The 24,861-nt window shown below is 44.4% G+C and overlaps 6 protein-coding genes across 6 annotated transcripts; 3 read left to right on the top strand and 3 right to left on the bottom strand.

Moving 5' to 3' along the window:
* Window positions 1-973: 973 nt before the first annotated feature.
* Window positions 974-1,330, top strand: O0I10_006942 (uncharacterized protein; the record flags this gene model as incomplete). The annotated part of the gene is made up of 1 exon (XM_058486965.1): window positions 974-1,330. One exon carries the CDS (start codon window positions 974-976, stop codon window positions 1,328-1,330), a length of 357 nt encoding a protein of 118 aa, XP_058342300.1.
* A 1,456-nt stretch (window positions 1,331-2,786) lies between these two features.
* On the bottom strand, window positions 2,787-4,657 carry O0I10_006941 (uncharacterized protein; the record flags this gene model as incomplete). The annotated part of the gene is made up of 7 exons (XM_058486964.1): window positions 2,787-2,894; window positions 2,956-3,058; window positions 3,119-3,666; window positions 3,731-4,093; window positions 4,174-4,412; window positions 4,480-4,564; window positions 4,619-4,657. 7 exons carry the CDS (start codon window positions 4,655-4,657, stop codon window positions 2,787-2,789), a joined length of 1,485 nt encoding a protein of 494 aa, XP_058342299.1.
* Window positions 4,658-5,833: 1,176 nt separating this feature from the next.
* On the top strand, window positions 5,834-7,293 carry O0I10_006940 (mannose-6-phosphate isomerase, class I; the record flags this gene model as incomplete). The annotated part of the gene is made up of 4 exons (XM_058486963.1): window positions 5,834-6,214; window positions 6,286-6,300; window positions 6,392-6,821; window positions 6,881-7,293. 4 exons carry the CDS (start codon window positions 5,834-5,836, stop codon window positions 7,291-7,293), a joined length of 1,239 nt encoding a protein of 412 aa, XP_058342298.1.
* Window positions 7,294-7,542: 249 nt separating this feature from the next.
* Window positions 7,543-17,188, bottom strand: O0I10_006939 (uncharacterized protein; the record flags this gene model as incomplete). Its single annotated transcript, XM_058486962.1, has 8 exons — window positions 7,543-7,807; window positions 7,875-8,226; window positions 8,282-8,396; window positions 8,464-10,722; window positions 10,778-10,914; window positions 10,976-11,927; window positions 11,995-16,185; window positions 16,247-17,188. 8 exons carry the CDS (start codon window positions 17,186-17,188, stop codon window positions 7,543-7,545), a joined length of 9,213 nt encoding a protein of 3,070 aa, XP_058342297.1.
* A 2,049-nt stretch (window positions 17,189-19,237) lies between these two features.
* On the top strand, window positions 19,238-21,130 carry O0I10_006938 (uncharacterized protein; the record flags this gene model as incomplete). Its single annotated transcript, XM_058486961.1, has 2 exons — window positions 19,238-19,475; window positions 19,527-21,130. 2 exons carry the CDS (start codon window positions 19,238-19,240, stop codon window positions 21,128-21,130), a joined length of 1,842 nt encoding a protein of 613 aa, XP_058342296.1.
* A 130-nt stretch (window positions 21,131-21,260) lies between these two features.
* Window positions 21,261-23,918, bottom strand: O0I10_006937 (uncharacterized protein; the record flags this gene model as incomplete). The annotated part of the gene is made up of 12 exons (XM_058486960.1): window positions 21,261-21,468; window positions 21,544-21,751; window positions 21,807-21,936; window positions 21,987-22,055; window positions 22,116-22,250; window positions 22,307-22,541; window positions 22,622-22,663; window positions 22,723-22,863; window positions 22,926-23,121; window positions 23,182-23,333; window positions 23,409-23,795; window positions 23,878-23,918. The coding sequence occupies 12 exons, from the start codon at window positions 23,916-23,918 to the stop codon at window positions 21,261-21,263; spliced, it is 1,944 nt and encodes a 647-aa protein (XP_058342295.1).
* Between the last annotated feature and the right edge of the window lie 943 nt (window positions 23,919-24,861).

Below are 24,861 nucleotides of genomic sequence, written 5' to 3'. Positions count from 1 at the left end.
TTGGTGATCATGGTATACACGATGCTCGGGTCTTTATGATACGGCTCATTCGGCCCTTTTACATACGAAGATTGGATTGAGAAAGGGGTAAGTAGCAAATACAACAAGAGATTGCACCAGCTAATATCATCCGGATACAATGGTGATAAACAGCAATGCAGGTTATTTCACTTGTTAGCCACCCCTGAGATACCCTTGCTTCCTGTTTTTTGCTTTCTTTGGCACGATGTATGTAATCATGATCTTGTTAAGATGTGGGTGTAACAAAGCGGGATATATGTATTACAACGGGATGAAACATGATGAGGAGGAGAATGTGATAAGGGAAATGGTGGTGATGATCCTAAGAGTTGAATCATCATCCGGGATTAATGTTTTTTTCTAGATCGATCATGACGAAGCACACACACACACCGATGATCCACGTGTGTGGATCTTGTACAAGGAGGCCTAGGCCAAAGCGATCATGAAATAAGGGAGGGTTAGCAGTAGAAAAATAAATAAAAATCAAGAGGGGAACAGGGGATCTATGGAGGAGAAAGGACGACGAGGAGTGAGAGAGCGAGAAAAAGAGAGTAAGTGAGAGGGGGTGAAAAGGGAGGGGGGAAAACGCAGTGTCACATTGGGTGCATACAACCTGTTGGCTATGCAATATTTCCTTCCTGTATCGTTCGTTTGCTTCACTCAGCATGTTGCTGGTTGCTTGGTTGCTCGTCATGGCCATGTATATCGGGGGAGTCGGTCTTGTTTAATAAGGTTCGGTTTCCAACTTGACAAATTTTGACGCCCTGAAGCAATGGCAAGTGCGCATCACATCCTACGCATCTATAAATATACAGCTGTTTTCTGTCAACTTGAAAAAGAAATCTCTCTTTCTTTCCCACTCTTTCTCTCCACTCTTTCTCTTTCTCATCCATCTACCTGCAAACTCAACCACTTTTTATCCGCACCCAATACTTTCCTTTTTGCAAATATGGATCTTTTTCCCTCACCACCATCTTCACCCGTGCAACAGCCACAGCATGATGATCCTAACGACGGCAAGGTCATTTGCGGATCCTGCGACAAGGTGCTTTCGTCCGACTGGTTTTGTGCCGACTGCCACCAACGTTGTGCAACATGTAATCGATTTCTAAGTGCTGGTGAACACTGCACTCGTTGCTGGTGCTTTGACAGCATTAAAAACATGTACATCCGCAAACCACGACACATCCATGCTGCTATTGCACAACCACCGCCATCTCCTCCCAACCATTACCATCCTCACGCGTTATCATCATATCGACACTACGACCACCACCATTATCATGCAACGCATCCCTTTTATTGATGTTATGAAAATTCAAGGGGTGAAGAAAGGGACATGCCTTGTGTTGCTGTATGCATATATATATATGATTTGGATATCGTGCAAGCAAATGATAACGCTCTTTATCGTTTCATTCATCAACGTCAGTAGCAATCTATGCCATCATTTTCATTGCAAGAGAAACGAAAATGAGCGGCCTAATCATTTGATTTTCAAGTCATCATAATCCTTAACCTACTCATCTCTCTCACTCAATCACGCACATTCAACGCACTTGTTCCCTCATCATGACATTTTCATTCACCACGCTTCATCATTTTGCCTTTTTTCTTTACATTAGCTATAACACTAATATACACACATTTCATTTTGCACGATCCAAATCATACTGGCATACATCACGCATTTCATGCAGCGCATACATTCTCTTTCTTTCTCTCTCTTCACCCCCTTCCTCTTTAAACCAGGACACCATTGATTCCCCTTTTTGTCTACTTTCACAACAAACGTATTCACTATCATTTACGTAAGCTGTAATCTCGAAAACCATTATATAAAAAGATGAAAAAAAGACATGTTGCAAAGTCAAAGTTATGTGGAGAGAGAGAGAAAGAGGGGTAGTGGGGGAGAGAGAAAAGGAAAGCAAAAAAAGGGGATACAAGGGGAGTGGGGGTTTGTATGTAAGAGAGCGATAAAGACAAAGAACGCGTGATCGTGGTAGTGGTGGTGATGGTGATGCTGACAAGGAGGTGAGTATGATAATGAGCATAGTTTTATGTATCTATTTGTATCTTCTCTCCGCCTGTTTATGTATGTGCATGGATTGGCATCGATCCCAGGGATGAAGCGATCTATTTTTCGCAACATGCTAGGCCTTTTGCACATAATCACAAAGGGTGTACATCACGATATGCATACCAAAGGGTGGTGGTGTGGTCTCTTTGTTCCGAATCCATTCATATACGTACGGCTGTTTCTCCTATATTGCAATTGAGACTGGCGTGCATTTTCGTTACTGCTGCAGTTTCCTCATCTTTGGGTCGACAAGGTGTTGAGATGGAGTATCAAAAGAGAGATCAAGGCGTGAGAGTATAAAATGAGAAAATATATTTAATGCATCATCCAAGGAGAGAGAAAGAGCGAGCTTGTAAAGTGGGGATCCATATACGCACACACATTTAGATGCTCCGATGCATTGCGCGCGTAGTTTACTCCCCAAGTGGGTATATATGACAGCAAAGGAGAGGGGAAAGTGAGAGTGAGAGAGAATGAATCAAAGAGAGATTGACGACATTATGCATTGCAAAAGCCTCCTTAGATCCATAGGTGTGTGTGTGTATCGGTAAGTACGTTACGGAGATTTCTCACAAGGCATGCTCATGCATAAATATCTTTTTGAACAACACGTGTTGTATGGCCATTGTCATTCACTCCAACAAATTGAACAGCAAAAAAAAAGAGCCGAATAGTATGTGTATTAGGATGATGGTGGTAATGTCTCACTGGATGGGGGTTTAAGTGCATCTCCAATCTTCTTCATCAAGGCCCGCTTCATAAATTGCTCACGTGCTAATGTCCGCGTTAACTAGTGTAGGATACACACATAGATTAGCTTTTTTCAAACACACTGAGCGTCCTTGTTATACCTTCATAAAGGTGACCAAATCGATCCTTTCCGAATTAAGCGCTTTGCCAAGATAATAAATCGTATCCACAATAGCATTGTCATCCGCCACCAAATCAAATAACCTAGATCAAAAAACAAGATGAATCGCATATTCCAAATACATACACATCTCCTCTACGTACTGATTATAAACGATGGTAGTCCCGCAAAGTGCCTCATCGACCGCCATATCGGGCATGGCATTGACGGTATCAGTGATCTCTTGAATTTCATGATCCCTTGATTTGAGGACGTGGATGTTATCTTGTAAACGACGCAGCATGTCTGTGAGTGTTTGTTGCTCGTGCCTGATTTCGTTTTCGCCATCATTGAGTTGTCGATTGATGACCAATAACTTATCCATTTCGCCTGATACTGCCATATTGAATGCCTGCATCCTCTCCGCCACTTTTCTATACAATCGATCCTGTAAATCACGCTCCCGACTTTCGGGGGTTGTTCTTGGCAAGGCTTGGCGAGGTGGTGGTGTGGCTGCACCAGGTGCTGCTGATGTGGCGGGTGTACTATTGTTCATTGCTGCTGATGTAGTTGTTGTAATACTACTATTGGCAAGTGCGGGTGATAAAGCTGGTAATGAGGCTGGTTTATGAATGGCACTTGTACTGCTTGTGGATGTCGGCATGGGTGGTGGTGTCGATGATGTGTATCCTTGTGGACTCAAACTCATGGCCTAATAATTCCCAACTTGTTATCCTCCTGAGGGTTACCCATTTCCATGCCACCATCTTACTTACGGCAAGACCTTGTTGGATATTGTAATACGCTGTGCCATCACCTGAAGGCCACCTGGATGTTGGAGAATCCGAAGTAGTTGTTGAAGGTGAATAAGGTGTTGAGGTGGATGAAACGGGATGTGGTGGTTGTGGTGGCGGTGGAGGCATGGCGGGTGGTTGTGATGGTGGTTGTGGTGGTGTATTGTTTGGCAACGAATGTCGATTATCATTCACTTTGGCAGGAATGGAGGGTGGTGGATGAGATAACATAGGACTTCCAGTTGTGGCGGCGGCGGTGGCGGCTGATGGGACAACGCTGTATACAGGTGGTTCCTGAGCGAACACTTGTTGAAGGATAGCAACCAGCTCTAATAGATTGTGCTTCTATAATCAATCCGATCCCCCACCCATCATCCCTTGTCAATAACAGCTTGATACCCATCATGATCGAGATAGATACTCACATTCGGATTCTCCTTCCAAGAGGATCGATAAGGATGATAGCATAAACCACTCTTGTCAACGTGTTTCCCTTCGCGTACAAGCATGTTGGATGTCGGTTTAACATAAGGCATAGGCGGGCTTCGTGGGTACTCGCTTGGAATCCAAAAGGCTACTGGAATATAGTATGGTATCGATCGATAGGTGATTGGAACCGTGCCGTGTACACAAAGTAGTAGTTGCGTATGGCCATCGTTGTACGCTATTGGTTTCAAATGCTTGTCAATACAATCGACGCTCACAATCTATACGTTTATCTCAATGCTTACTATAGGTGTCCATCTTTGGCTTCAAGGACGAGTACATTTCCAAAACGGCATCGACATCTCGAAAGGTTCGATCCGGCTCTTTGTACTATACGCATTGTTAGCACTCCAAAGACAAGGTTTATCTCGACGCACAACGTACCGATTGTAAGACGGTCTGCAACCAGTTCTTGATATCCATGCAGGAAAACGAGAGCTGTGAACGGGTGACAAGAAGGAGGAGGTTACGAAAAGGTTCTTTGGAGAACAAGGCGAGCAGCAGCAGCATACATACCACAGCTTATCGATTCAATTCCCGCAAGCATTGGCATTGGGAATAAAAGACACCAACCCACCATGAGATCTTTGCCGGTGATCAAGTGCTCCTAGATTCCAATGTAGCTCATTTTCATATTAGACAACGTATATAAAGTCATGCTGATGATGCTATCCATCCCAACACAACTCATTTATATTCATCTTGTCGCGTGTGTTTCAATGCAAAGCGAATAATGTCGTCTTTAATACCACTACTGAAGGTTTCTAAGGGAACTCTTTGACCACAATTGATGGATTAGTTCCATTTTGAGCGGATTGACCATCATTTGCTGCATTGCAGTAAAATGCTTCAATCACCTGGTTCCAACTTGGGAAATCATAATCATTATGATCAATGCTCAGTCAGCTGAAGAAGATGGATCTTGATAGCGGCAATGGAATCGCGTCCCAATTTCTCATAGATCGTACTCAAAGAACATGCAACGTGCTATATCAAAATGAGGAAAGCGACAAGCTGATGATGGATCCTATTTATAAGCAACAAGCCAGCAGGCAATTGGTTATCATCAAGGGTCTTTTCTTTATATCAACAATACCCGGGTCGCTTGAATGAAGATTATTGTTGGATAGGCAACAACCATTCGAACTTTGCTCTAGGCTATCGGATACTGAAAAAATTGGCTAAAGGGGGTTACCTGCCGACGTGTTAAGTCATCGATATCAGAACTTGCCATCCGAGAAACCGGTCTATTAGTACCACCCACCACAATCGACTATGTAATTCCAAGTTTGATGATGTTGTATCACTAAAGAGTCTTTATTCGTACATGTTTCTCGCCAAGGTGATTATTATAAAGTGGCTGGATGCACCTGATTACATAATCTATCAAGTAAACATCATCATCATACGAGTAGGCAAGGGATGTCGGTATGCTGAACGGGAAAAAATGAATCCCGCGGGAGAGGTTGAATGGACCTTTCCCTAAATAGTGCATATAAATATGCGGGTGTAGATCTCATTTCCCTCTCTTTCCCGCCTTTACCTTTTCTACACGTTCTTGTTGGTTCTCTTTTTCTCTTCCATTTCGTTACTTTTGATATGACTCAGCAACCCGCCGTATATCGTCTTGAAGCCAAAACACAATCCTATGACTGGGGAAAGCTTGGTGACGTTTCCAAGGTTGCACACTATGCAAAGCAGTCTGGCGTCGACGTGGATCCCGCCAAGCCTTATGCTGAACTATGGATGGGCACTCATCCCAATGCACCATCCGTTGTCATGGATGACACTCGCACGCCACTCAAGGATCTCATTCAAGCTCATTCAGAATTGAGTACCGAGACAATCTACAACCAGTACAACGGTGACCTTCCCTTTTTATTCAAGATTTTATCTATTCGCAAAGCATTGTCTATTCAGGCACATCCTGATAAGGCGCTAGGTGCACGTCTTCATAGCGAGTTCCCCAACATTTACAAGGTAGGTAAAACTATACATTTGGAGTGGCATGATTTATTCTAATTCTTGTCGCGTGATTACACTCAACATAGGATCCCAATCACAAGGTAATAATATTGGATGGAACGAGTGAGTGAGGGAATATGGAACCAATCGAACTAATATAATGCCTGTTATGTTTTTGGACGCGTTGTTTAGCCCGAAATGGCAATTGCTCTTACCCCGTTTGAAGCGTTATGCGGCTTCCGGCCCCTGAATGAGATTGCTGAACATCTTGACACATACCCCGAATTGGCAGCTTTGGTGGGCGATGAGAAGGTGCAGCAATTTAAGAATACCATCAAGCAAGAGAATCAAGATCAAAACAAGGCTGTGCTCAAGGATGTGTTTGCTGCCATCATGAATAGCTCCGCTGACAAGGTCAAGGAACAACTAGCACACCTTACCGAGCGTTTAAGAGGCAAGAATGAAAAGACCGTGGTGGATGAACTTGTGTTGCGTTTGGATCAACAGTACCCTGGTGGTGACATTGGCGTCTTTTCAATGCTCGTGATGAACTATGTTACCATGGAGCCTGGTCAAGCCATGTTCTTGGGTGCTAATGAACCCCATGCTTATTTGTCTGGAGGTATGTATGGATGGGGAATAAGGATAAAGCTGTTTTATTGACAAGGAGGATCATTTTAGATTGTGTGGAATGTATGGCTGCTAGTGACAATGTGGTGCGTGCTGGTTTAACACCAAAGTTCAAGGATGTGGCCGTGTTGGTGGATATGCTCACTTATCGATATGGATCAGCAGAATCACAAAAGATGAAGGGGGAAAGCTTTGGTCTTCATTCACTCTTGTACGACCCACCCATCGATGAATTCTCAGTGGTGTTGACGCGACTTGCAGAAGGACAAGCTGAAACGCATGAACCCATTTCAGGCCCAAGCATCCTCATCGTCACTCGTGGTGCTGGTAAATTAGAAGCCGACAATTCTCAATTCGACCTCAAAGATGGATACGTCTATTTCGTGGGTGCCAATGTCTCCATCTCGGCAACTGCTGAAGATACCGGTCTAGAGTTTTATCGTGCTTTCACCGTTCCCAATTAATGACCATCATACGCGCGCCTCTTTCTAGTCATCCTATCATACTTGCTTTTTCATATTAATGCATTCAATACACGACCTTCTCTAACAATAATGTGTGATGATGATACTTGTGATCAGAGTTCTTTGTTTATAAAGCAGATCTTTAATATACCTCGTTAAGCTTTGACCTCTTTTGTGTTATCGAATGATGCTTTATTCTGGAATGGATTATCTACAACTACACTGGTACTACTAAGCTGCATGCAACAACTAGTCTATGCCTCCATTGACTTTGACTTTGCGTCCTTTGCTGGGAGGTTTACTTGGGCCAGCTGCGAATGCATAAATGGGTCCATTGTACTTTTTGCCAAGAAGCATACGTCCTTTGGTAGTCAATTCTTCATCGAGTGCTGTGGATGTTTCCCCTCGAAGTTCAATGCTATCAACGCTATGGCGCTTGTCTCTTGGATGATGATGATGTTGTTGTTGTTGTTCATGGTCGTGTGATTGATCGGAGGTTTGACGTTTGCGAGATCTACAAAAAAAAGAATTGATTGTGAGCAAACGTGTTCATACATCCACCCATCCATAGAGAAACCTACTTTAGAGACCAGGGTATAAAACGTCGTGATGGTGTATGTGATGATGTGGAGGGTGCTGTTGTTGACTCGGCTGCATCTTGATCATACAAACTCACTGACCGAAGCGATATAGCATCATGATCCAATTCACCTTCTTCCAATTCATCCTGCGTGCTATCACTTGACTCATTATCACTGTCGCCATAGATACGTGTATCGGCATCCCCAAACATATCGGAAGGTGTACTCTGCGTCGAGATACCCGATTCAGTCATCTTGTGAGGTGGTTGTTCTTTTGTATGATGTCGGCGAATCGTGAGCTTTTCTTTCAACAAGGCTGTGCTGTTGTGTAACAATGCAGCTCGCATGAAATCTGTATTACACACATGTTGGCATGAAGTCCTCGCACAATGTATACATACACATACCTCTTTTAACGGTGGCAAGCAACTCATACCATGACCACGTCTCATTGCTGTATTCAAGAGTAGGCTGCTGGAAAGTAAAATCACGTAAATCCTCAATGTTCTTCTCTTTGGGACCCTGAATACAATAAAGGAAGAATGTAAGAGACATGGCGTTTTCAATGAATAAATAATAGAATGTTTACCTGATAACTCAAGCAATGTCGAGTGCCTGGGATCTTGACTAGCAAAAAGGCTCTGTTGCTAGATGCACGCTTCTTCATGACCGATAAATCATCCACTGCTGCCTTTTTTGCTCGTTTACGCTTGGCTTGCTTGAGACCCTTTTTCATGGATGTTGGTGCAGAGGTCGACTCGCTTGCAGCTGTACTAGCATTGCCGTTGTTGTTGTTATTCTCAAGTAAAGCGGGTGCACTTTGTTGGAAATCTTCCAAGCCTGAAGCTGCCAAAAACATGTCACCGGTGGAAGCTGAAACCTGCATGCCTGATTCATTCTCAAGAGCCGTTGCCGCCGCTGCTGTCACAGGAGACACAGGCGACTTGTCATTGCTGTTGGATGTGGTATTGCCTGCTGATTTGCGTCGTTCGACTGGGAATAAGAAAGATGCCAACGCCTTGCCAAGTTCATAGGTGATTTGCAACCTCAATGGACACAAGTTGATCTCCAAATGTTGTATCACGGGAATACCACCAACGGGTGGCAAATCAGCGAGATAGCCACGAAGCATCTTGTTGCGTGAGAAATCAGGTGCCTTTTTGTTGTTTCCATAGTACGGTGCAATCACATCAGTAAACACTGGAGATGACGTGGTATTCTTGATATGCAACATTTCGACTTCCACCGTATTGCTGCTGGAACGATCTTCTCGGTTGATAAGCATGTACATGGTGTTGGTAAGATTCCACTCGCATAATGGCTTGTCCTGATCAAGCATCATCTTCCATACAATCTTCTCGGCAGAAAACACAAACTTGAGATTCGTCTTGGGCTCATGATAATTCTTGCCACGTTGGCTGCGTTGTTGTGTAAGCTTGATAGCCTCCATACCCAAATACAACTCTTCCATTTGTTCACGCATAGCCGCTCGAATGGATCGAAATTCTTCAATACGTCCTTGATCAAGATGCGGTAGACGTTGTCGATATTGGGTGTACATGTAAACAAGTTGACGCACGTGATCTTGATGTCTTGCAATACGCTCTGTTGTCTCGTGTAGGCTATTGCGATCCGCTGCCATCATAATTTCACGCAATCGATCAAGGCGTTCTTTCTTGGCTGGTTCCTTGTACAACAATAAATCCGTCACCACCTCGTAAATAGCATTGTACTGCTGCGAGTTGACTGTCAATGTCAATTCGGGGAAGCTGAGATGCACTGAATCACAACGATCTTCAAATGGATGAATTCTTGCAAAGGATGTTGGATGCGTCTTGAATCGAAGCTGATTATACTTGTCGTATTGGATCGAAGCTGCCAATCGAAAACCGACTCGCTGGAATTTGTCCGTGCGCTTGACATAATCAATCAACATCTCTGGTGGAATCCATGCTAGCCATCGATCGCTTTGCTTAGCACCATAATGGTTGTCAAGAAGTAGATCCACGCTGTCAAATCGTTCCTTTTTCGCCACAAAGAATTGTGAATTCTCCACGCTGACAATCGTACGGTCCTTTACAAGATCCATTTCCTCATCAGGGTCATTGACATCGGTGATAGCAAATCCTTTCACTTGCATACGCTCGTTGGACATGAGCACCAAGCTATCGGGATCACGATCGCTCTGCAAGCTGACTTGAGGATGAATAAGATCCACCAAATAACTGCTCTTGATGCTGTATCCTTCAGGGACACTGTTCTTTTGATAGACTGGATCATTCACATCAATACTGCCACCTGATGCAGGCATATCATTGTCGGGTGCACGACCTGTATCGGTGCCATCCTCGGTCTCATTGGTTGCCACAAGCTTGGTGTATTGTTCGGAAAGAAGCTTCTCCAATAGCTCATGTGGCATACTTCCGCCGTTGCCATCGCCATCATCATCCACCACAACCGTATCAGGTTTCCATCTTCGCTGCTTTTGTGTTGCTTCAGTGAGATCTCTCAAAAACTTGACAGCACGCATAGAGCCATAATACGTCAATGCACGTCGATGCGCTTGAAGATCGAGGAAATGATAGATGATGTTGCGGACTGAGTTGTTCCAAATGATTTGTGGATTGTGGACAATACAGCGTTGCTTGAAATAACCCATCAATTCCTCCCATCGGGCAACTGAATCCTTGCAAAATACGGTTGATGTGGAATAGGTGGTGCTGTTGTCAGACGTGCTGCTGGTATCAGAGACATTCGGCATCGTTTGTGTCGAGAGTTGCTTAAGATAACGCTGTAGCTGATTGCGCTTTTCAAATAACACCTCAGTCTTCTCCACAATGGATTGTGACTAATAAAGAAACGCGTTAAAATGCATGCTAAATCAACCTTTACAATTTACATACCTCTACCAAGAACCTTTCATCGTCGGTCTCGGAATACTTGCTCTCAACCACATGGAGACGAGCCTGATGTTTGCGGATTTGTACATCAATGTCTTGACTACGTTGCTTCAAAAGCTCCATCTGGATTTCACGTGTATCTATACAATGAAGGTCGTTGGTCATTGTATCCTATTTTCTTTGTCCTATGCTCATACATACCACCAGCCGTATCCACAATGCAATTATGTGTATCTCTCAGATAGCGATACTTGTCACGACCACCACGATTGGTTTGCTTGAGATAGTACACGAGTGGCGAATAGACAAAAGGAAGGACTTGTACAGTGGGTTGGGTCGTAGGAGCCGTCACTCGCAATTCGATATAGTCATCAGGATCAGCCCAATCGGATGGCTCATTGTCCTCATTGGCTCGCTTATCCAATCCGTCCATGAGATCTGGATCCACGCTGCTGTCGCTCATGGAATCGCTTGAACGATGCGTGATGTTGATAGAGGGTGGTGCACTACTTCCAATGGTGCCGGCATCACCTCCACCACCACTACCACTGTTGATACTTCCAGGACCATTCGTAGCTGTAGTAGTAGTAGTAGTAGTAGCAGAAGTCCCAGTAAATCTTGCCCTGACGGCACGTAGATCAATGCTCTTCAAATGAATCTCCGCTTCATGCACTGGCCAGTTGGCCTTGAGTCTTTTGCTGTCAAGTTTGTGGTTGGTCACATCAATAATCTCACGTCGCTGATGAATGTCCACATCGAAGCCAGCCACGACACCTTTGAGTCCAACAGAATCACCCGTCTCTTCAACATGCTTGTTATCATCGCTCGTAAATTCATCCTTGTAAAAGTATCCAATCACCAATGGATGAAGCATCACCTTGTACTTCATACTCGTCATATGCTTGCCAAACTTTTTGGTGGGCCGTGGGTCGCTGCGTGGAAAGAGTGGACCATTACGCATTGGATAGCCCATAGCACCGCCAAATAATCGGAACCACGTGACAAAATGATCCATAAAGCCTGGTGAGAGATGCATCGAATTGAGATTGGCCGTGGAGATGTCGATCTTTTCATTCTTTTCAGATGATAACTTGATGATGCTGATCGAAATGTGAATAAAGTGTGATCGAAATCCTTCGTATGCATCATAGCCCTGTAAATTACATTAAACAATGAGTGAGTGATCTTCCTTTGTCAACCATAATGAATCCTATCCATACCTCGCCATGATCGGGTAATGCTTTCACTGCTTGTGGTGTCTTGAAACGGACTCCATAATGGGGCTTGAAATGCAAAAAGCGGCATCGAGTCGTGTCGAGACGTGGGTTGATAGAGATACGTCGAGTTGATCCACCATCTTTGCAATTCTCGCATCCCCAACCACACATCCTTTCAAGATGAAATCCAATACCCATACGAATGCCATCCGAAAGCTTGAGCGCCACTTTGACAAATCTCGGATCCGATCGCGTAGCATTAAGCAATGATGTCAATGTCCTCGTTCGCTTGGGTGCACATGCATTCTTGTCGTGCGTATCATGATTTTGTTGCTGATCATCTTTGGCATTGATACCCGGCAAAATATAGGTCGCTGTGTAACCGCCATAATCCAAATCAGGCACGCCAAATGCATAATCTCGACTGATAATTTGTAACACCTCGCGATCAGGATTGTCGTGATTGATCAACCATGCCACATCATTGCTCCACACCTTGGCTAGGCCATAACCACGTTCACTGGTATCATAGGGATCACGTGTACCCTTCATTAAGAACGCAAAGTCACCACCACCAACAAAAGAGATCTTGGCACGTGTGTGGATGAGTAATCGAATCTTGTCCCAAAAACCGACTTTGGGTGATGGATCCACAGGAGGTCGTGTGAACGAATCAAGCACTCTTGACACATCTTGGATGGCAGGTTGATATGGCACCGACCATGAAATGCTTGACATGTCTTGGGTGTGCACATCAATGTTGACAATCGAATAAAATTTGGCTGGTGTGCTGGTGCGTGCAATATCCATGGAATAGGAAAGGGTATCCTCGGCAACAACAATGGGTATATTAATGCGTCGTGTAGCATCCAAATGGCCTAGCTCATCACCCAACACGTAGTCACCCGACAATGACCATGATACGGGAGGTTGCTCATCGCCAACAACTTCACAATGGCCTGTAGGAGGTGGTACCAACAAGACCGGCAATGGATAATCGCGAATTTGGGCCCATGTCTCACCCGCACACCAATCCAAATGGAAGGGAACCAGTGTGGAAAACTTTGTATCAATAGGAATGCCTTTGCCGTTTTCATGCACAAATTGACGCGTCTCATCCAATGGGAAATCAGGCTGCCTCATGGTAAAAGACATGTTCATGATGGTGAAATCAAATAAGGGTGGATGCGGTGGAATAGGCATGGTCTGGATACAAAATAGGCTGGCGATGGATTCCTCATCATGCTGTTGTTCATCGTACAAATCATCCAATCCACCCATCATACAAGCATGTCGATAATCGGATAAGCGAATGGACTCGTGCTCTGATTCCTCCTTATGCATAGCCTCATTGATATGTTTGATCCAGGAATTGGAATGAATCTCTTGCAACCCATGCCATGCTTCTTTCACACGCACATTGGCAGAATCATTGTCATCATCCGTAGCTGTGCTGCTAGCTGCATCATCGTCACGTCCAGAACTTGATCCACTCTTTTTCATTCCACTGCCCAAAAACTTGCTACGTGCTTGCTCATTGTCCATAGCTCGACGTCCGCTACTAGGTGCGTTGTTGGCGGTGGCGGTGGCGGTGGCGGCGGTGTTCATGTTGGCGGTATCTTTGGGTGATGATGCCTCCTGCATGATCGTCTGTGCCTTGGCTTGAAACGCTTCCTGCAAAGCAAGCCTTGATTGCTGCTCAGCCAATCCGGTACGCCAAATCATGCGTAGTCGTATCTCGAAAGGATCATCATCAAAATGCAATCGAAACGCATCACACTTTAAGATAATGGTTGGCAGTGCACGTGGACCAGGTGACAATGAAGGCCCAAGGTAGGTGAATGGCTTGGTATTGGAGAATCGTCCATGCATGGCTTTGAGAGCCTTGATAAAGCTGACCGTATTGTCGACCACATTGGCAACCACATATTGATAGGGGACACGTAGCATCAATTTGGACATGACAAATTGGAATGTTTTCTTATCCCTCGACTTGATGAGCTCAAAAGAAACATTGTCCAGCTCCAATAATTGATCCCACTTGCCTTTTTGCTTGGGCGTTTCACCATAAAGTGTAATGTTACGAATGCTGAGCGTAGGCTGCTGCTGCTGCTGCTGTTGTCGATCCTCCTCCTCATCATCATCATCATTGCCATGCATTTTGATCTCTGTACGTAGACCATCCATACGCCAATACAACTTGGTCTTGTTGGGTAATGAAAGAGCAACGTCTCCTCGATTGATCTGCAACTGGGCCTTTTCCACCTTGACCCTAGGGCGTCTTCCCGGTGTTGTTGTCTTTTGTTGTGTTGTCGAAAAAACGTGTCGTTTCAAATCCATAAAGTCGTATAATGCCAAGATGATTGCATAATGCTCACGAATCGAATACTGAAAGCCGCACTTTTTGACAACCATTGCCGGTGACAAGACAGCTGCACATGTCTCATCCATAAATAAATCAGCTGATAAGCTCACACGAGAACTCCAAAAGAGCAAATGATCGCCATGATAATCGTGATCTTCGCTTGGACTGAAGCCGCTTCGCACCGTAAAGCTTTGGATCGAACCACGCACCATGCCATAGCGATTATGAGTAGATGACTCTTGCGAATCTTCGGATGAGACGGATAATCGATGCTGGCGGGCAACACCTGTTCCACTGAATCCCAAAGAAAGTGATTCAAATCCCACCGTCATTTGCGAATCGATATCGTGCTCTGGTGCGTTATCCATGTGCTGATCCGGTACAGGACGTTGACCTTTGATTCCCTTATCCACGCTGACCAAGATGATTGCAAGATCAGCTACCAATACTGATACTTTGATGTGCTTCAATATCCTTGGATCCATAGGTGGTGTATGTCGTGGTTGTTGTTGTGGCTGTATTTTGGGTGATTTGAGTGAATTGAGAATTTGATTGATCCAAAATGCAAGGTCGCGCTGTTTGTGTATGCCGAAATGTAACACAGGTGCACGGACCGAAAATTCGACTTGGTTGTGCTGCTTCTCCCATGCCCATGTCACTTTTGAATCATCATCCTTCGTTACATTTGCTGCCATTTGTACACGTGCACCCAATTCACCACGCTCAACCGTCACCAAGGCTGGCTCCTTGGCAACAGCATTCAAGCTACGTGCCCAACGTACTGCTAAATGCTCAATCTTGATCCCTGCTCTCGCATGGTACATCCATTCATCCACTGTTGCTGTTGCTGCTATTTCCTCAGGCTCCGGTTTCCAACTCTTTCTGAATAACTTGCTCCATGGCTTGGGTTGTCGCCGCTTACGTACGCCAAATTCTTCACAAAGAGGAGATATCGGTGGTGACGTTACTGATTTTGTCAATGGAACATAACCACCGGATACCTCCAATGTCACATCCACGCAGCTAACAAGTCCATGACCACCATCCTTTGAATGACGAAAGTCCAACAAGGGCCGCTCCAGTTGTATTGATAATGAAACATTGGGCAAGTTGTCAAATTGTTTTTCTTTGTGAATCCATGTGCCCTTCTTCTCATGTCTCGTGTCTTCTGTTGATGATGATGATGATGTCTTGTGATCACTGAGGAAGGCGCGCAATAGTCCAATCTTGTCCATATCCACAGTCAACTTAGGCTCCTTGAAAGAAACATTCGCTTCCACATGTCGTCGTCGTCGTGCTGCATTGGTATTGTTGCCCTTTTTGTTGCCTACCAATTGATCCAATGCCATGTTCCTGAGCATCGAAGATGGTGCTGTTGTTGTGGTGGTGGTAGTAGTGAGCTGCTCGCCATCTTCGGGTATGGTTGCTGGTATATTGCTCACTAATGGACCATTCACCATAGCCATTGAAATTCGAGTGCGGGGTATCTTGAGAGGTTCAATGTATTCAGTAGCTGATTCAGGCTTGTCGTTGAAAACGGACCATTTAATGTGTTCCACACTACCCTGAACAACCATCGTTGCGACTGTTGCCGATATCATAAATGTATGTAATCGAATAGATGAATACAAGCCGAGTGGCGTTTCATATGTAAATGCTGTGTCTGATATGGTGATTGTCATGTTGCGTACAAGTCGTGTGAGTTTGTTGCCACCACCACTACCTCCTCCTCCTCCTTGACGACGTTGTTGTTGTTGCCGTGATGGTTTTGCTTGTTGACGAATCGATTGAATGGCTTGTGTGATACGAGAAACCTGATCCAGTCGTAGCTAAATAGTAGCCTATTAGCAACCCTCCCTATATTTTATTTTCCACCCAACTCATCCATACCTGGATAGCATCAACATGCATATTCACATCCACATCTTTAAGTGTGACGCAACCTGCTGACAAGTGGCATGAGATGGCAACTCGGCTTCCCTTCGGCAGACTTAAAATGTCGTTGGTCGTCGTTCCATTTGCTGGATGGAAACCCACGTGGCCCATTTGGACTGTGATCTCGAAAAACTTCTCCTTGAAGAGATGCTCGGCTCGTTTAAGTGAATGGCGTTGTCGTCTGGCATGGAAATGATGATGATTGCTACTGCTGCTACTGCTATTGTTGTCAGAGTCGGATGTGAAATGGTGTTGTACGGCATCCATCCATGTTGTTGGTGTTATCCTTGATGGCCGATGCAAAGGCACTCTTGAAACAGCAGCAAACATGATTGAACTGAAATCGAGGCGTTCCATCTCCAAGACGCCCACATGATCCAATGATACTCGTAATCGATCGATTCGTACATCCACATAGTTGGCTAATCCTGCCATCATCAATTGTGCTGGAAGTGCAGACATGAACTTTAACACATGCTTCACCAACGATATCGAATACCACCATGGTATCCTTCCAATCTGATCCCCAACACTCGATAGTCGACGATTGAAACTGTTGCTAGGCGTCTGTTGTAGTCCTCCTCGTCCTTTTTGTCCTGCTGCTCGCAATGCACCTAGATCGCTCAACGATAGCTCAATGTCGGAAAGATGAATGGTTATCCAAGCTGTGGATGTGGCGCATGCCGGGCGTTTAAGACGTGTCTTGATTTTGCCAACAGCAATCGACCATGCGTTGGTGTTGTCAATGTTGCTTGGTTGATGATATCGAATGCCGGTGATGGAGAAGAAACCAACGCGACGAAACTGCAAATGGAAACGCAACGCTACGATCCAGCGAATCAAACGTAGAACAAGGACAAATAAAACCAAGACGAGTGCATATTGGATAATAGACATGTTGCGTCCAGAGGACGACCAAAAAAGAGAGAGAGAGAAAGGAAATGTAAAAGAGAAGAGAGCGAGAGAGAGAAAATGACAAACCCAAATCTGGATTATGTCCTACCATGTGACTCTGGCATCGCCATTGGAGCTTGGAGCTGCGTTTCATGCAGTATAACGGCAATGAGCGCGTGTCAAACAATGTTCAAGCGGAGCATCTTGTAATGAGAGGCATCGAGAGAGAGGAGGGAGGAGATGGTTATATCAACTTTACTCATTGTAATACGTCAGGGGCATCTTTTTTATAATACCCGATCTCTTTCTTGTTCTCTTTTCTCTGTTTTAATTGGGAGGGGTTGCTCGCACAGACATTGTTTAGTAGTAGCTTATATGCCATGCACCTCCCACAATAATAATTCATTCCACACTCAATTTAGACCACTCCATTTTATATAAAAACTCGATTTGCATATGCGTAGCACAAAGTGTGCGGGATTCTTAGTTTTTGGTTGACATGATGTCATACAATTTGGGTTTGCCAAGATGTAATCTCTACTACTACTACTATACTAGCAGCAGCATCGCTTTTATTACGGGGTGTGGTGGGGATGTGTTCTATAGAACATGCAAGGCACTATTTAAGAAGACCAATGAACCCCTTGCCATATGCTATTACCCAATTTGTCAAGTCATCAGCCAGCCATCAATGATATGCACCATGGCCGTTTCCTAAATGCCAACCACTATCATCATCATCAGCTCATGATTTTGAATCACAATAGCAGACAATGACACCATCGACGTATACACTTCCATCGATAAAAGAAAAAGAAAGGTGGGGTTGTTCTTGTTCAACCTGATGACTCCATTGATTGTGTGCATGGTTGTTTGTGGTAATATATGCACGTTTGTTATTATTATAGATATCGTTTTTCATGCGTTGCAACACAACAAATGCGGCCGGGCGCTTAGGATGTCATCAGCACCAGAAAAAAGAGGAAGCAATATAAACATTACTGCACTACGGTCGCCGATACAACAACGAGCGGTACGTTGCATTATTAAAAGAGCCCTTTTGCGTGACAGGGATCATAGGCTCGTTTGATGATCTACCGGCCAGTGAAATTCACGCGGATCTGTATTGTCAAGAAAGATTCAAATGGTTCGATTTAATAAAAAGTTTCCTCCCTCTATGAAAAGCATGCTTGTAAATAGCTGTGCATAAGCACAGACATGGTCCTTCTTCGATAAGCCAAAAGGTTCATCATTGTAACTTGGGATGCGGCCTGAAAATCAGCCTCTTTGTCGTTCCATTGTCATCTTTTCTTTCACAAAATGTCATGTGGAGATGGTGAGTCGGAGTATCGTCATTGGGCGCAAGTTTTCTTTTGCTCCTCTGGTGCATGACCACCACGCTACATCAAGCTGTTGCATGTTGTAGTATAAAAAATGCCAACTTGCTGATGCAAATATATGTACATGTTGGATCTGAGTGATAGCTATTGGGCGTATACGCTGCTGATGAATTTCAATTGAGAGCACAAACATAATATGAATAGCACTGCAGCTGCACGTATATGCAAAAGCGGGCTACTACTACTATTAGTTTGCAACGTCTATCTTGGGAACACCGACATATCCCGGGTTGGATTTTCGAATCAAATCGATCCATGTGCACATGAAATTGAGTTTCATGTTGGGATTATACATCTGAACATGGCCGTACGTGTGTCTGTGTATGGGAGAAAATAGTATTTGGTTGTGGTGGCGTGTTGCATGAAAGGCTTGCACTTCTTGTTTCATTTCCAAAGAAGGATGATCAAGCATCGGAAATGGTAAGGATCGTCAGGTGAACGAAAAGTAAGAGGGAAAATGGCAGAATGATAAGCAAATGCAATACATGTATAGATTAAGGGACCTGCTGTGAAACAAAGTCATTACACACACACTCACACGCATTCAAACGCATGGAACAGATGATGCGCGGAATGAACCTTGTTTATCTTGATACAAATACATTTCAACCCATCTCCCACTGCTGTTGTTCTTCCGCATCTATCTCTTCCAATGCATCCACAACACCCACCACATCCCATTGTCGATTTGCCTACACCATCCTCTAGTGCACAACTTTTACCATCATCATCATCATCGCCACCCGAAAAGAAGGACCATGATCCACCTGTTTCACCTACTGCCATTTATCAGCACATGATTTTGTCAGGTACATTGGATACCAAATCTCCCGAAGAATTACGATCCCTTGTACAAGAGGCATATACAACACTTCGAGCCAAAGAAAAAGGTACGTTACACACGTCTTACATGGATACGAAGGCTTAATCCCATGATGTAGATATCAAGTTGGCAGCTGAAGTGGGATGGGCTTTGCTTGAAAACAATTTGGAACTCAAGGCCAGGCACGAGACATTGGAAAAATCGCTTCATGTGAATCGAGCTAGCAGTCCTGAACTGGATATGAAACCATCGACATCCATTCTCACCCGATCCAACCACACCCACGCCACAGCATCTCGTATTTTGCAACGTGTCGATTCTAGTGATAGTCAACAAAGCAATGACTCTAATAGCACCATGCGATTGATTTCAAGGGAGCAAGCGGATGAGGCCATTGTACGCATGCTAACCGATAAGAATGCTGAGATCCAGCACATACTTGATACCACGTTGGCACGACATGAGGCGGCACGTCAAGCGGATTTGGAACGTACACAACGACTCGAGCAAGAAATGAACCAGCTGCAAACAAGGCTTGATCAAGCAGCACAAACAATAGAACGACTTGAAAAGTCAAAGTCAGCGGCATCACAACAACAATCAGCAGCAGCAGAAGAATCCATGTATTCCTCATATGACGATCACATGCTCACGGCACGTCTTGCTCAGCTCCAACAAGAGCATGAGCGCTTGTTAGCAGGCAAAGCAACTACCCAAAGCAAGCTTGACAAGGCAACTTGGGATTTGGAACAGTGGCAACAACAAATTGCCAATCTAGAAATCATTGACCAAAAATACAAAGTACAGCAAATGGCATTTACTCAGCAAGCACACGATATTACTCGACTCACAGGTGCTCTTGAGGATTACAGAACACAAATGACACAAGACGATACGACAAGCAATAAGAGTAGCCGTCGTAGTCGAGTTGAGCAGCATGCGTACTTGGACAACGATACACAAATCACCTATTCAAGCGATAAGCTGAAACAACCAGCAACAATGACGCCATCCAAAAGTAACCAGACGACCAGTTTATTGTGTGAGCTTGAAAGGACATGGGCAAAGGAACGTCGTACCAGAGCAGCTCCTCCACCACCTCTCACACTTGTATCTTCTAATCATGATCATCATCATCGTCATCATCGTCGTCGTGCATCATCCACTTTCACCGATAGCGCCACCACCAATAGAAAAAGCAGCGTACATGAATTACCACATCCTCTATCCGCTACATCGCCTGTACACCACCAGCACCACCACATGTTATATGAATCCCAAACGCATACATCAAACGGTGGTGGTAGCAATATCAGCATGTCATCATCATCATCATCCAGTGAAGGTGGCATGTTGCTTCCTTCTCCATCGACGTATTCATCACTATCATCACAAAAATACGCTCGATCTTTACATCCATCCCCAAGTAGTATTGTTGCTGGATTTGAAGATGGCTCATGTACCATTCCACCGTCATTGTATGCTAACCTTTCAGCATGTTGCAGCCGACGGCCTTTGATTCCTAGTCCACCTATCCGACGCTTCAGGAGACGCTCTGTTGTTGTTCCATCTTCAACATCCACCTCCTTGTGTTCCATGCTTTTGTGGTTCCCATTGTTGATGATTCACAAGATTTGGGCATGGTACAAGTTTTCGCTTATTCTATTTCTAGCGGTGCTCATCAATCTCTGGCAAGGTCCAGACGCCATTCTTGAAAAGTAGTAGTAGCAGTAGTCAACATGTGAATGTGTTGTCTTTTTTACGAATCAGCAAGTTTTATTTTTCCCTTTATTGTGAAAGCCTCATTTATACATATACACACACACACTCCACGCTATCTTTCCCCTGCAAATTACATTTGACCCTTGATGTCAATCTTTTTATACCGTTTTGCGCTTTCTGCAAGATTGGCCGATGCCGTTTTGGTATCCAGGGCAACATCCTCTCCTTTGCCAGTCACGTGCCATGCCTTGTGTTCCTTGAGGAATTTCTCCAATTGTTCCAGGTTATCGAAAGCCAACTCCTTGGCGATGAAGCTCAATTTCAATGAGGGTCGAAATCTATATAGATAGCCATGCACATCATCAATCAATAAACCCTGCCTGCCAATGTGTGTATGTCCTTTTGTGACTTACGCTTTACATAAAATCATCAATGCTTGAGCCCGTTCACGTTCCACAAATTGGTCCATCAAATAACCGCCCATGTTGGGTGCATGAATATACAAATGGAAAAACCGATGATAGTTGTTTGTCGCAATGGATGATCGTACTTGCAATGCATGACGCACATTAGGATCCTCCTTGCTTTCGATTGAGATCCCAGCCATCTCAGAATTGATATCTAGAGATCATCCATCAGCAAAAGATATAAACATGCCACCATGGTAACCACCCACCTGACCAATTCCTTGTATGTAAAAAGTATAGAATCCTGTATGCCGTAAATTCATTCTCGTTGCCTTCAATACCCTTCTTATACAAGCTCTTGAGCTGAGTCTGACATTGGTTGTATTCGCCAAGATCACCCTATTTCATATGCATCAGCCTCATGTTCCTCCCATGTAACACGAACTTGCCTTTTCCAATGCAATTCTTGCATGAATCTCGTAAACCTTGACTGTGAACTCATTTTGAATCCGTTGCACCTATAGGACCCTATATGAGTGTCCAACCCATTTCCATATCCAAATCCATATATACTCTACCGTAAGATCCTGTCGCATTGATTTAAATTGATCGCAAATGTAGGTATAATTCTGCTCCTTTCTCCACTTGTTCTTGAGCAATTCCAATGTCTGTCGAAGAATAGGCAAGGGCCGTACTGTGGCAGGATCAGGGGCCTAAAAAAATGCAAGATGATTTAGTCTCGAAATTTCATCAAAGCCAAGGACTTTACCGATGTTAACCGAAGATAGTTCTTCTCGAGTGTTTGGCACGTTCCTACAATCGTATGATCCATATTTCTCACCGCTGTATCATCTGCACCAGGTGAAGCCCGACGTGGGGTTGCCAATGTGCCTTGGAACCGCAAGAAACGACTTCGTCGACGCTCTTCCTCTTCTCGTGTCAATGGTGGATCAACGGAAGGTACGCTTTGATTATCATGCTGATCCTGGTATCCTTTGAACTTCCTACACACATATACAAATGAGCGCCTCCTTTTCCTTTCTTTCCTTTCCTTTCCTTTCCTTTCCTAAATGCCTCCACTTACTTTGGTTTTGATTGCTTTCGGAAACGTGCTGAACCACATGCTCTATATAAAATGGCGTTAATCCATCATGATTTTGCTCATTGACAACATTATTGACTTACAAAGGTAGATCCATGTTTCTCCAATCAGTCGTCATTAGTGTGCCTTGCTTATGCTTCTCCATGATGATAGATCGTAGCTGCTTCTCCGCCTGATCACGCTTATCTGGTAAACAATTGTTAAATACCTCTTCCACATATTCCCTACACAAGAAACAATTAATCTCAATCCCTCATTCTCATTGATATAGCTCTCAATGACTCACTGTAATGCTGGGGGCCATGAATCGACTGAGGGTGGTTTGCTTGCATTGTTGTTAGCTGTACTTGTCGCTGATGATGATGCATGGGATGGGGTAGGGGAGGGTACTGTTGCTGGTGGTGCTGTTGTAGAAGGGGATGCAGTGGTCGCAGCAGTGCTTGTATCAGTAGATTCGTTCGTTGCCTTGGCCTTCTTTCCACCTATTGTATCCATTATGAGTATAAAAAGTATATACATTGCAATGGGGTCATTGTTATTACCTGTTGGTGGTACAGCGATGTAACTTGGAGGGCCCGAAGGTGGTTGTTGCTGTTGTGTTTGCTGGGATGCCTTTTTTTGCTGTTTGTAAGAGGAGGATGCCGCTGCTTTGGAAGGGGGAGGAGGTGGAGGTGGTGGGCGTTGATAGGATGTACTAAACCACATTACCATGATTAGTCTTCTTGTACTATCATCCATGCATCCATCTTCTTCCTTTTTTTATACTTACCCTGTGTTTGGTTGTTGCGAAGATGATGATGTCGGTGATGCACCATAGTAGTAATGATCGTAAGCATAATGCGATGTACCTGGAGCTGGAGCTGCTGCGGATGAAGCTGCGCCATATTGTGAATAATCATAAGCACCATAAGCTGCGGTAGCTGGGTACTGTGAATAAGCATAGTTGTAGTCATACTGGTATCCTGCATGTTGCTGTTGAGGAACGGACGCTGCTGCTGCCGAGCTTGGTGGTTGCTGATACTGTTGGTAATAGTTGTAATACTGATCAGGGTACTGTTGATAGTACGCATAGTTGGGATCGGTTGCTGCTGGATACGCCTGCCCATTGTATGCTTGCGATGAGGGCTGCGCTTGCTGTTGCTGCCATGGATCCGACCTAAAAGGTTACCTGTAAGTGTCATGATGCACACGAGAACGCGATTGCGCAGTCGACCCAATGCTTGCATTCGAGTACTTACCAAGGTTGACTTTGACTGTTGCTTTGTTCCTGCTCGCTCATGATGGGAATGTGTGTTGTACGGGGATTCCACTGGGCTGTTGGGAAGGGCAAAACGTGCTGAGAGAGAAAGAGGAAGTAGTATTTCAATCCAAGCAACAGAATCAAATGAATTGGAGACTGAGCTCGTGACTGACGACACCCACCTAATTATGCCTCCCTCTCTTAATCACGTACGCACACGCACACACACACTGAAATGCACTATTATTTATATCCTCAACACCCAAAATGATGGATTCACCTCCAATTTGAATAGCAAGACCATTCATGCTTTCAATAAAGCCTCATGTAAAAATATAACTACGTTGCATGGAAATGAATTGGTAGACGCATTCATAGATGCTTGGTTAAGAGTGGCAGTGGATGAGGTTGTATCATCACCCTGGGGGGGGGCTGTGGTGGCCATGAACATTTATGCATGATGCATCATATCTATAATGAAGGTGCCATTAACTTCCCTTTCTGAAACGAACCCTCACACACACAAACAACGTGAAATTTGAGCACATCAAATGATTTGCGATAGCATCTTGATTTCATTGTTCGATGATAAAGTTGTCACCTTGTTTATCAGATCCTGATTTATGCTGTATGTGAAGGCACCCCATCGATCTATCAGCTTGTCACTACTATTTCCTCCTGCTTGTGGTTACAAAATTCCCCACGCCCACCATGCATATATAAACAAGAATAATGTTGTCGCCCGCCATGTTACTCCCACACATCTCTTTCTTCCATCACATCATCACTTCAATTGCTGGTGCCTTCATAGCCGAGCGTCATGGAATTTGAGGTAACTAGCCACCCACTTTGAGGCGACTGTATTGAGTACATAAACACCGCCTGATTGATTGAAGCCGTCATATCACCACTGTGTAGGTTGTAGCAGGTTGATCCACCAAATTCCACTTTTCAGAAACATCTTGGGAGGTGCTTGTATCAA

The sequence above is a fragment of the Lichtheimia ornata genome (assembly GCF_029851405.1).
Source record: "Lichtheimia ornata isolate CBS 291.66 chromosome Unknown scaffold00032, whole genome shotgun sequence".
Taxonomy (NCBI): Eukaryota; Fungi; Mucoromycota; class Mucoromycetes; order Mucorales; family Lichtheimiaceae; genus Lichtheimia; species Lichtheimia ornata.
This window is presented reverse-complemented; position numbering and strand designations above follow the sequence as displayed.